This window comes from Anabrus simplex, chromosome 1 (genome assembly GCF_040414725.1).
Source record: "Anabrus simplex isolate iqAnaSimp1 chromosome 1, ASM4041472v1, whole genome shotgun sequence".
NCBI lineage: Eukaryota > Metazoa > Arthropoda > Insecta > Orthoptera > Tettigoniidae > Anabrus > Anabrus simplex.
This window is the reverse complement of record NC_090265.1, coordinates 1,790,896,643-1,790,909,419: the sequence shown is the minus strand read 5'-3', so window position 1 is coordinate 1,790,909,419 and position 12,777 is coordinate 1,790,896,643. Positions and strand designations below refer to the sequence as shown.

The window sequence follows — 12,777 nt, the reverse complement described above, 5'->3', positions numbered from 1 at the left end:
GAATAACTCGACTATACCTTTCACTCCACTCATGCGATCCACCTGTGACGTAATCGTTGACTGAATGGTTTTGCAAGATCTGTAGATATTATTCACCATATGACAATCTTTGCATTCAGCTGTTAGATAACTTTTCTTCCTACTCGTATTCTCAATTATCTTGGTAATTCCCTTATTCCATGCATAGCCATACTCCATGAGATATCAATCTAATTATACACTAACTTAATATAGTATTAGCAGCTTAAATGTAACACACTTCACTTCACTGTTTCACTTGTACTCTTAAATATTTCACACTTAGAATACTCTATTCTAATGCATATGCCTAGCTAAATTAAGAATTATAATACATATGGCAAACACTTAGCTCGTCTTTCATCATATCAGCCATCAGTTGCTCTCCTCCTGCTCGTCACATCGCTGGTTCATTGGCCATGGTTCGAGGTTCGGTTGGATTCCTCATCTCATCTTAGGTAGGTTCAGCTGGGTGGATGATATCTCCCTCCAGGTTGGTCCAGCTGGATGCTTAGCAAGTCATCTTATTCTTGGAATAACTGCCAATAAAATCAAAAAATATCGACAAGAAAATGTTCATTTTAAGTTTTTCTTAGAGCAATATTTCTTTTTAAATTATTCTATTAGTCTTCTCTTGTGTTTTAGCTAACCAATTCTCTAAATCTGCATAAGATCTTCCGTCTTGAGTCATGAAAATATTCAATTTTAAATTATTTGTTTTCTAAAAATATTATTCTTTCTTTGATTTTTCTTCTGACGGAGTAATTCCCTCCTATCCTTTTCTTTTCTTACGGCTTCCAATTAATGATTTCCGAAGTATCGCTGATCTTGCGCCTCAGGTCTATCAGTATACGTATTTAAATAAATTCTTGTATATCCCGCTGTATCTATATTTTTCCACAGTGTTTCTGTAGGTATTTTGCCGTCTTCTCTTAAATTATAATAGTTATTCTTTAAAACTTCTGCCGTAATTTTTACAATTTCCTTTCTTCTACGCAGCAACAGCAATTTGCTCCTCTCTTCTCGAGTTCAGTTTTTCAAGTAAGTATTTCAATAATCTCTATTATTTTACTAATTTTTTTGAAACAATTCCCCTGACATTGCTCTGTTCTGAACCGCCTTTGAAAGGTAGTCGTTCCAAGTTAATCATGGCCTCCTATTGTATTATTATTATTATTATTATTATTATTATTATTATTATTATTATTATTATTATTATTATTATTATTATAATATATAATTCGCTGGGGCCATCAAGGACCACGTTAAGTCTTGTTGCATTTGACACTGAACTTGGCCTTCTTTAGAGCCCAAATTTCCCTCATTCTTTGTGAGTGGGCCTGCTTACGCTCCTCTGTCCAAGGGGCACCGTGTCTTCTCTTCGGCTGCTCGTCTCGGTTTAGCCCGTTCGTCAATATTTTCTTGCGGAAGAGATCTCTGTTAAGGGCGTCTTCAGCTGAGATATGTAGCATTTGCAGGTCTTCTTTGGTATTTCTAAACCAGGGAATTGTGGTTTTGGAGTTTGAATCAAAAAAGTGAAAGATATCTTTAGTTAACTTTCTTCCGTCCATTCTTTTCAGATGACCATAAAATCGTGCCCGTCTTTTTCTGATTGTGTCGGTAATTTTCTCTATTTTGCTGTAGACTTCCTTGTTGGATCTCTTTTGATGGATTCCATTTCTGTACTTTGATCCCAAGATTCCTTTCACAATTTTGCGTTCTCTTTTCTCCAGTTCTTCAAGGAGTCCTTTGTTGGCATTTAGAGACAGGGTTTTGGCTGCATATAGAACTACTGGCTTCAGAACTGTTTCATAGTGACGTATCTTGGTGTTTTGGGAAAGGCATTTTTTGTTGTAGATTGTGCGGGATGCTTGGTAGGCTATTTCCAGTTTGCGTACTCGCTCCTGAAGTGCTTCTTTGTCCAGTCCATTTTTCATGATGATCTCACCCAGGTATTTGAATTTGTCTACTCGGGTGATGTCCCCGTATTTTGTATGGAGTTTTGGTGGAGCCTCTTTGATGTTAGTCATTACTTTTGTTTTCTCAAACGATATCTGCAAACCAGTTTGTTCAGCAATTTCCTTTAAAATTTCAACTTGAGCTCTAGCGGTTTCTATGTCGTTTGAGAGAACAGCAATATCATCGGCAAATGCTAAGCAGTCTGTTGCGATCCCCTTGGATTTGGTTCCTATTCTCAATGGACTGTAGTTGGTTTCCTGTAATCTCACCCGCCAGGTTCTGATGATCTTTTCAAGAACACAGTTGAAGAGTATCGGGGATAGCCCATCACCTTGTCGGACTCCTGTTTTGATGTCAAAGGAATGCGAGAGACATCCGTGGAACTTCACCTTGGATTTTGTATTGGTCAGGGTGGCTCTAATTAATGCCAGCAGTTTTAAATCAACTCCAAATTCATTTAAGATGTTTAGCAGGACTTCCCGGTCAATGGAGTTGTACACTTTCTTAAAGTCCACAAAGACAGACACATACTGCTTGGACCTTAGTGTACAATATCTGATGATCGTTTTGAGATTTTGGATCTGTTCAGCTGTTGAGCGACCTTTTCTGAACCCTCCTTGGTATTCACCTATTTGATGTTCGACTTGTGCTTCCAAACGCTCCAGGATGGCAAGTGATAGAATTTTGTAAGTCACGGGTAGCAAAGATATTCCTCTGTAGTTGTTGATGTTCTTCATGCTGCCTTTTTTGTGTAATGGATGGATCAAAGCTATTTTCCAATCTTCGGGTAGGGTCTCCTTGTTCCAAATTTCTTCTATTTGCTTTTGCAAGATATCAAGTGATTCCTCTGGGGCATATTTCCATAGTTCTGCTACTACTGAGTCTTCCCCCGGCGCTTTGTTATTTTTCAGACGGGCAGTGTGGCGCTTGATTTCATCTCTGTCGGGTGGTCTGGAATCTGGGTACCTGAGTAAGGGTTCCTTGGTCTCAATGGCGCTTTGAGGTTTAGAGCAATTAAGTAAATTCTTGAAGTAATCTGCCAGAATGCTGCAATTTTCTTCATTTGATGTCACCAGTGTGCCGTCCTTTCGCTCAAAGCATAGAGATGGTGGTTTATAGCCAGTGAGTTTTTTTTTTTTCACGGTGGTATTTTATTTCCCTACTACCCTCTGACTCTGCTGGCGGCAGAGCCAGCGAGCTTCCCCAATTCCAATGGGACGCGCCCGATGGAGGTAACCGGTAAATCCCCACACGGGTATTATTATTATTATTATTATTATTATTATTATTATTATTATTATTATTATTATTATTATTATTATTATTATTATTATTATTATTATTATTATTATTATTATTATTATTATTATTATTATTATTATTATTATTATTATTATTATTATTATTATTATTATTATTATTATTATTATTATTATTATTATTATTATTATTATTATTATTATTATTATTATTATTATTATTATTATTATTATTATTATTATTATTATTATTATTATTATTATTATTATTATTATTATTATTATTATTATTATTATTATTATTATTATTATTATTATTATTATTATTATTATTATTATTATTATTATTATTATTATTATTATTATTATTATTATTATTATTATTATTATTATTATTATTATTATTATTATTATTATTATTATTATTATTATTATTATTATTATTATTATTATTATTATTATTATTTGTATCAATTTAGGAAGGCTCGGCTTGTGCCGGTAACATAATGGGCTGACTCGGCCTAAGCAAGGAGTCACCCTCTTGATTATGAAACTACAGGTACATATATGTACAAATATTTACAACAGAAATAATTACAACATATACATTTATACAATAAATACAAACAACTTCAGACTTCTTATGTCCCCGTTTTGGGAATCTGTTCTTCAGTATTACTGGAACTGCGACCTGGAACTTCATGCTGTTTGGCGTGAGTCAGAGGAAAAGTCGTTCCTAGGAACTTTCTCACAATGTGGCAGGTGCTCAGGAGGGTGGCTTTCTGTAGTTCTACGTATGTGTGATGATGCAGGTTTAATGCGGCCAGAGAGCTGTGCAAGAATTTTGGAATAACACCGGTACATGATATTACTATTGGAACTGTGGTGACTGATTCTAGTTTCCACAGGCGTTGTATTTCTATTGCCAGTTCTGTGTATTTTGATATCTTTGTGGCTATTGTTGCTTGCAGATTGGAGGTATTTGGACAAGCAATTTCTATAAGGGATGCGGATCTTTTTGATTTATCGATTAGAATAATATCTGGCCTATTGTTGCTGAGCGTGACATCGGTTATGACTTCTCGGTCCCATAGTAGTTTATATGAAGAGTTTTCGAGAATGGGTGGAGGTGTATATTTCCAATATGCAGTTGATGACTGAAGAAATCCACATTTTACAGAAAGTTTCAGGTGAATGATTTTAGCTACCTGATCATGTCGGTGCTTATAATCGGTGTTGGCCAAGTGTGGGCAACCAGAGATGACGTGCTGTATGCTCTCTGTAGTTCTGGAACAGCGGCGGCAGTTGTCTGAGACAACTGTTGGATCCTTCATGATAAATCTACGGTAGTTCCGTGTAGCAATTACTTGATCTTGGATGGCCAGAACAAATCCTTCTGTTTCTGGGAAAAGACCGGAGTAGGTCAACCAAGCGTGCGACGCAGATTTGTCGATATGAGGTTGATCCAGTTCATGGAGGTATTTCCCGTGAAGAGGTTTTTGCTTCCACATGGCCATATTCATCTCTTTTGTAGGTGGGGTAGAAACAGGCATTTCTGGCGACGACAGATTGAGAGGTGTATAGTTTATATCGGCTCTGCAAACAGCATGATGAAGACACGATGTATCAGATCTCGAGTGGAAATATTCTCTTAGACTTGATATCAGATTGCTATGTAAATTGACAATGGATAAGAAGCCCCTACCACCTTCTGATCTCGGGAGTGTAAGACGTTCGGTTGCAGATTTAGGATGGTGCATATGGTACCGGGTGAGTGAAACTGCTGTTTTCGTTTGTAACTGCTGAAGTTCTGTTTGGGTCCATTTTATGATACCAAAGGAGTATGTGAGCAGTGGTACGGCGTACGTATTGACTGCTTTGGTAAGATGTTTAGCTGTCAGTTTTGATGATAGTACCTTGTTGAGACGCGTTATATATTGCTGCGTGACATTTCTCTTGATATTGGAGTGTTTCATACGAGTGCTCTGATGAAAACCGAGGTATTTGTACATTTCTTCTTCCTCCAGCTGTTGTATGGATTCGTCTCTTAAACTCAAAGGTGTCCCTTGTGCTGAGTAGGATCCTCTGATGACAGTTTGGGTTCTGCATTTGTCCAATCCAAACCGCATGCCTATATCTGAAGAAAACGTCTTGGTAATTGAGAAGAGATGTTGGAGATGGGGTTTGGTAGAGGCATACAGTTTAATGTCATCCATATAGAGTAGGTGGCTGATTTTGAATAGCTCTTCTCGCTTATTCTTAATGCTAAATCCATACCCACTTATGTTCAGTAGGTAGGATAGTGGATTTAATGCCATGCAGAACCATAATGGACTCAGTGAGTCCCCTTGGAAGATCCCTCGTCGTATTGGTATGGGTCTTGTTGCAACACTGTAGTTTCTTAGAGAAACGTGAAGTGAGGTGTTCCAGTCTGCCATTACCGTCTTAAGGAAGTGAATGATTGAGGGATCAACTTTATATAGTTCCAGAACATGTATGAGCCAAGTGTGTGGTACTGAATCAAAGGCCTTTTGGTAGTCAATGAAGCACGTGTATAGGTTCCTGGATTTATGGTGTGCTTGTTCCAGGACCACAGTGTCGATAATCAGTTGCTCCTTGCACCCCTTGGTATTCTTCTTGCAACCCTTTTGCTCCTCGGCAATGATGTGGTTTTCCTCGCAGTGTTTCAGAATTCTGTTGGCTATTATAGATGTAAATATCTTATATAGAGTAGATAGACATGTTATAGGCCGATACTTCGCTGGATTTTGCAGATTTTCATCCTTTGGTTTCAGATATGTGATGCCAGTGCACAGGAAAGCTGGGAATGTTGCCGGGTTGTCTAAGAATTTCTGGAAATGTTGAGTCAGAAGGAAATGAGTACATGTAAATTTCTTGTAGTAATAATTGTGTATACGATCAATGCCTGGGGCCTTCCAGTTCTGCAGTTTCTTGATGCTCTGTTGTATTTCTCCGATCTCAACAGCCTTGGTTGCCATATGCTTCACTTCATTACTTCTATCTTTCAGTTCATTGATCCAATGGGCTTCCGCATTGTGCTCTATTGGGTTCGACCATACTCCCGACCAGTAGCTGTGAATTTTTTCTTCGCTGGGCGTATTTCCATCTTGTGCTGCATCTTGTGTTCTCTCGTTCAGATTGTTGTAGAACTGTTTCTCATTTCTTTCGAACATTGCGTTCTGTGATTTTCTCTCTGTGGTGTTTTGGTATCTTTTGAGGCGCTTGGATAATGCGGCCAACTTTTGCTTCATGGTTTCGAGGGTTTCTTGTAGTACTGTGCTTCCAGGTTCCTCCAGACTCTGCCTTGAACTGATTTTCAGAATTCGAATAATTTTGTTATTTAGGCGTTTCCCTCTGACTCCATTCTTATATTGCTGCAGGCGATTTACGTCCTGGCGGATTTGGATGATGCGTTCTTTCAGGCGTTTTGCCCAAGGTGGTTCTCTCAATTTTTTCTTGACAGACTTATTGTTAGGCAAAAATGGCTTTCCATTGTTCAGTCGTACTGCGGCAAGTGCTGCACAGTATATTGCAGTATGTACTTCAGGGAACGTCTGCTGTTCTTTCAGATATTCTGGCAAGACTTTCGAATTAAGATCTTCAATGATTTTTGCAAACTTTTTGGATGATTGCTGCCTTGGCAGTATGGGTCTTTGTGTGGGATCGGTACCAGAATATTCTAGAAGGGCCTTGTAGAATTCAACATGTGTCTTGTCATGGAGGTCAGAGTTATCTGAAAATATCACTTCGGGAGTACTTGTATGTACTGTTATATCAGTATCAGGTGGACTGTTAACCGTTGAGTCAGACTCGGTACTTTCAAGATGTGGAAAGAGTTCTTGTGTTACTTCTTGTCTGATTCTACTAAGAACAGGACCCGGGATCAAATTGTTCTTGATGATTGATCTTCGTTGATCTGCAACGCGCTGTTCAGTAACTTTCATTGTTGGGTACTGATTTGTAAAGGCTGCGTGTAGTTGTTGCCTATATCCTGCAATTTCAGTTTCAAGATGAGTTATTCGAAGATATGCCCGCATGATAAATTCATTATTATTATTATTATTATTATTATTATTATTATTATTATTATTATTATTATTATGATTATTATTCCATATCTTGTCTAAACTTATTTTAAAATAATGTATATTTTCAGAGAGTCATCGCTTCTGTGATCGGGTCCAGGACCCTTACTCGTTACGATGCTGTCCACAAGTACATGGAATTGCTCATGACACCATTGAATTTGTGAAGGGAATCATAACAGTTGAAATGAATAGTGGAACTGATAACCCTGTATCCTTTGAACTCATGACACCAGTATATAAAGTACTGTGTTGCTGTCATTTGTATTTTTTTGCCTGAATTTCTTTTTGATGGAAATTAGTGGGCTTTTTTTGTAGAATTTTTCATCATCATAACCAATTTTCATTTTCCATGTATGGCTGTGTAGGAGCAAGTAAAGTCCTTCTCCAATTTCTCCTGTCATTCGACTACTGTCCAACCAACACTGTGTTCCAATCCAGTTTCCACCATCTTATGTTGTTTATTCAAAGAAGAAGCACGTTTTATACCACAGATGCCATGATAATTCAAGATTGGAAACAACATGTCATGACATGATTTACGGTGCATGACTTTCATCACAGAATATGTGACAATATGAAACATCATGATCCGCAGGATTATTGTGTGTGTGTCGGCTGTGCAAGAATCGTTGTCATCGCCATGACCTCCAGAAATGTGGAAAAAATGTGGTGTCTTTAAACAAATTTTGTAGTGATTAACACAGAGAACTACATATTGTATTCTAAGTGAACATTTATTCATCTATTTATACATATGTCTATTTCATGGCCATTGGCTGCATGAAATTATATTATTATGCTGTTTTGGACTAAGTCCCAAAGCGGAAGCAGGACAAGAAAATAGCGAACAACTCGAAAATCATTCTAGAATCGACAGGACCAGACACCCCCTTTTCTGAAAGCCCAACCCATGAAAATTTCCAGAACATTACAAAATATCACTCAACAATAACAACCCTTTATAATTTCCAAATTTAGATATACAAAAGGAATACAAATAAAATATTCTACAATAATACTTTACACCACATAGTAAACGTTTCTTTGAGAGAGACATATTCCACAGGTCTCAGTAATAATTAAGAACCGGGCGATTTGGTCGTGCGGTTAGGGACATGTGGCTGTGAGCTTGCATCTGGAAGACAATGGGTTCGAATCCCACTGTCGGCAGCCCTGAATATGGTTTTCCGTGGTTTACCATTTTCACACCAGGCAAATGCTGGGGCTGTACCTTAATTACGGCCATGGCTGCTTCCTTCCAACTCCTAGGCCTTTCCTATCCTATCATCGCAATAAGACCTATCTGTGTTGGTGCGATGTAAAGCCACTAGCAAAAAAAGAAAATAAGAGGGGAATTCCTCAAAGCAGTATTATTGGACCTTTATGTTTTCTTATATATCAATGATATGTGTAAAGAAGTGGAATCAGAGATATACATTTTTTTGGATGATGATATTCTGTATAGAGTAGATAAATAAGTTACAATATTGTGAGCAACTGAAAAATGACCTCGATAATGTTGTGAAATGGACAGTATGCAATGGTACGATGATAAACAGGGTTAAAGGTCAGGGAGTTTCACAAATCGGAAAAGTCCTCTCAGTTTTAATTACTGCGTTGATGGGGTGAAAATTCCTTTTGGAGATCATTGTAAATATCTAGGTGTTAATATAAGGAATGATCTTCATTGGGGAAATCGCATAAATGGGATTGTAAATAAAGGGTACAGATCTCTGCACATGGTTATGAGGGTATTTAGGGGTTGTAATAAGGATGTAAAGGAGAGAGCATATAAGTCTCTGGTAAGACCCTAACAAGAGTATGGTTCCATTGTATGGGACCCTCACCAGGATTACTTGATTCAAGAACTGGAATAAATCCAAAGAAAAGCAGCTCGATTTGTTTTGGGCGAATTCCGACAAAAGAGTAGCGTTACAAAAATGTTGCAAAGTGGGCTGGGAAGACTTGGGAGAAAGGAGATGAGCTGCTCGACTAGTGGTATGTGATATAGATGTTGATTCCCATAGGGAACCTGAAATATTTGTCCCAAATGAGTAAATTTATAATACCAATATAAATGGTCTGTTATTGGATATTATAAATTTTCTATCTAACTCATTCCTGGTTGCCAGCATTTCATCCCAGTGTGCTAAGTTGGGCTCATCAGTTGGTAAATAGCACACCTACCAAGATGCATGGCTAGTGCATACGGTGGAGGCCACTGCATAGGCTACTTGGAAATGATATATATCATCTGATGGCCAGGCAGGTATCAATTTTTGGTAATGAGACAAAGTCTCTCATAGTGCATTGGCACTGCCGGTGGCTCCAAGTAGCCTACTCAGTGGCCTCCACGGTATGCACTAGCCATGCGTCTTGGTGGGTCTGCTATTTACCAACTGATGAGCCTAACTTAGCACACTGGGGCGACACGCTGGCAGCCAGGAATGAGTTAGCTGGAAAATTGATAATGTCCAATAACGGACCATGTATATTGGTATTATAAGGGCTTTGTTCCGAGCTGTCAGTGGAGAGATGGTGTGGAATGACATCAGTTGATGAATAAGTTTGAGTGGTGTCTTTAAAACTAGGAAAGATCATAATATGAAGATAAAGTTGGAATTCAAGAGGACAAATTGAAGTAAATATTCATTCATAGGAAGGGGAGATAGGGATTGGAATAACTTACCAAGGGGGATGTTCAATAAATTTCCAATTTCTCAAAATCAAAATCTCTTTATTTGCAAATGAGGTGTCTACCTCAGTGGCAAATGGTACACTAAAATACATTATTGTCAAGCACTAAATATTAAATTAACAAGAGAAGAAAATTTTCCTATAATACAATATTATACAATTTACGCTAACAATGTTTTCTATTAAACACACAGCTCATCCTTAATAAATTTATATTGTTTACAAAATTATACTTATAATATCTCCTGTACTTACAAATACAGTCAACTGATATACAGTATGTGGAATTACTTCAAATGATACTATACAACCGGTATAAGATTAATATTTACATTGCATTTATTTATTTACCTTTTTTTTTTTTTTTTTACCCGTTCCAGATCCTAAGTAGCATAACAACCTGCTGCGTCTTAACCAGAGCCCCTTTTGCCACCACTTTTCAGAGTTCCTGAAGGGCCTTCACAGCTACCGTAGCGGTCCCAGGGCCCTCAAAGTCCCCACTGTACTTCACCCCTACAGCAGTCCCCTACTTTGGCTGTCCAAACTCCTTAGACCAGGGGATGGAATTAATTTATTCACACACATTTTTTTATTTACAATAACCTGCACTGGTTGAATTCCCTCTAACACTTCATTTATTTTCTCTGTTGCTGTTTATTCTCTTCTTGAATATCTGTACAGATTTTGGAAAAGGATCAAACACTACCCCTGGTAAACTGTTCCACTCCTTCACACCCTTCCCAATGAATGAAAATTTACCCCAATCGCTTCTGCTAAAATTCCTTCTAATTTTATATTTGTGGTCAGTCCTGCCGATATAATTATTTTCCAACTGAAGCCTCTCACGGATATCTCCCCATGCTTCTTCTCCTGTATAGGCTCTATATAATCCTATAAGTCTAGTTTTCTCCCTTCTCTTACTTAAAGTTTCCCACCCAAGTTCCTTTAACATTTCTGATACACTACTCTTTCTCCAGAAAACCCCTGTTACAAATCCTGCTGCTTTCCTCTGCACACTATCTATTTCTTTTATTAGGTATTCTTGGTGAGTATCCCAAACACTGTTTGCATATTCCAATAATGGACGAACCATTCTCAAGTAACTTTATTCTTTTAATTCTTTGTTGCATCCTTTAAGTAGCCTCATTATGACATGTAACGATCTGTATGCTTTCCCAACAATGTCATCAATATGACCCTTCCAGTGCAAATTACTTTCAAATCTCACACCTAAGTATTTGCACTTGCCATCTTTTGGGATAACTACCTCATCCAAAGTATATTCAAATTCAGTTTTAAAGCTCCTGCTTGTAAAAGTTGTAACAGTTGATTTGCCTCCATTAACCTTCATATTATTTTCTTCAACCCATTGTTGGATACTTTCAAGGTCCCTTTGTAATTCTGAACAATCCTCAATGTTGTTTATTTCCCTATAAACAATTATGTGATCTTCATACAATCTTATTTTTGATGTTATATTGTTCCCTAAATCATTTGCGTATATTAAGAAAAGTAACGGACCGATTATACTACCCTGTGCAATTCCCTTCCAAACTTTCTCTTCCTGAGATACATTATTTCCTACTTTGTCTTTCTGAACCCTTGAATTTAGAAATGTTTTTATCCAACGTGTAACCCTTACGTCCAATCCTATTCCCTCCAATTTCTTTAATAATATTCCATGTTCCACTCTATCAAAGGCTTTGGAAAGATCTATGGCTATGCAATCTAACTGACCTCCTGAATCCAGTTGATCTGATATGTCCTGCTGAAATCCCACCAGTTGTGCCTCACAAGAAAATTTCTTTCTAAATCCATACTGGCTCCTCATGAACCAATTTTTATCATCACATATCCCTCTGATGTACTTCGATATTAAACTCTCCAGTATTTTACAAACTATACTGGTCAGGCTGATTGGTCTATAGTTCTCTGGTTTCCTTTTATCACCCTTTCCTTTATAAATGGGTATTATTATAGATTCTTTCCATTCCTTTGGTATTACACTATTATTTATGACATAGTCAAAGAGAAATTTTAAATAAGGCACTATGTACCACCCCATTGTCTTTAATACCTCCCCAGTAATTTGATCACTTCCTGCTGCTTTTCCTTGCTGAAGCAGTTGGATTTCTCTGAAAATATCTTCATTTGTGAATGAGAAGCTTCTTGTTTCCCTCTGTTTCTCTCCCTCTCTATCTTCTGTTTGGTTTCCAACTCTTGACAATCATCTACTGAATCTCTAAATTCCCTACTAAATAGGTTTGCTTTCTCAGTATCTGTTAAATAGTGTTCACCCCCTTCTCCCACCATTGTAGGAATTTGGATTCCTTTTCCTTTTTGATTCCTGATATATGAATACAGCTTTTTCCATTTCCCTTTGTGGTCATTACCCTCTTGAAGTATGCAATTCATATAATTCTCTTTTGCTTCCTTTTTCACTCTATTCAGTTCCCTCATTAGCTGTTTTCTAGTTTCTCTACTTTCCCTACCCTCTTTGATTTTCCTGTTTACTATTCTACATTTTCATTTAATTTTCTTATTTCCCTTGTATAATAAACAAGGTCTGAGGTCATTTTACCCTTCTTAACAGGTACAAATCTCTTCTCTCCTTCCCAAATAATTCCTTTAAATTTAGCCCAAAGTGTATCCACGTTACTCCCTTCACTCATCCAACAACTGAATTGTGATTTAAGGTAAGTCCCAAATTCATCAACTTTAGTTTTTCTGTACAA

At 37.4% G+C, this 12,777-nt stretch overlaps 1 protein-coding gene across 1 annotated transcript in view; it reads left to right on the top strand.

The window, feature by feature from the left end:
• Window positions 1–12,777, top strand: part of LOC136882845 (histidine ammonia-lyase) — a 116,583-nt gene that overhangs the window by 79,865 nt on the left and 23,941 nt on the right. The window contains 1 exon segment of the mRNA XM_068229767.1: window positions 7,414–7,553. Within this exon segment, the coding sequence (XP_068085868.1) occupies window positions 7,414–7,553 (140 nt within the window).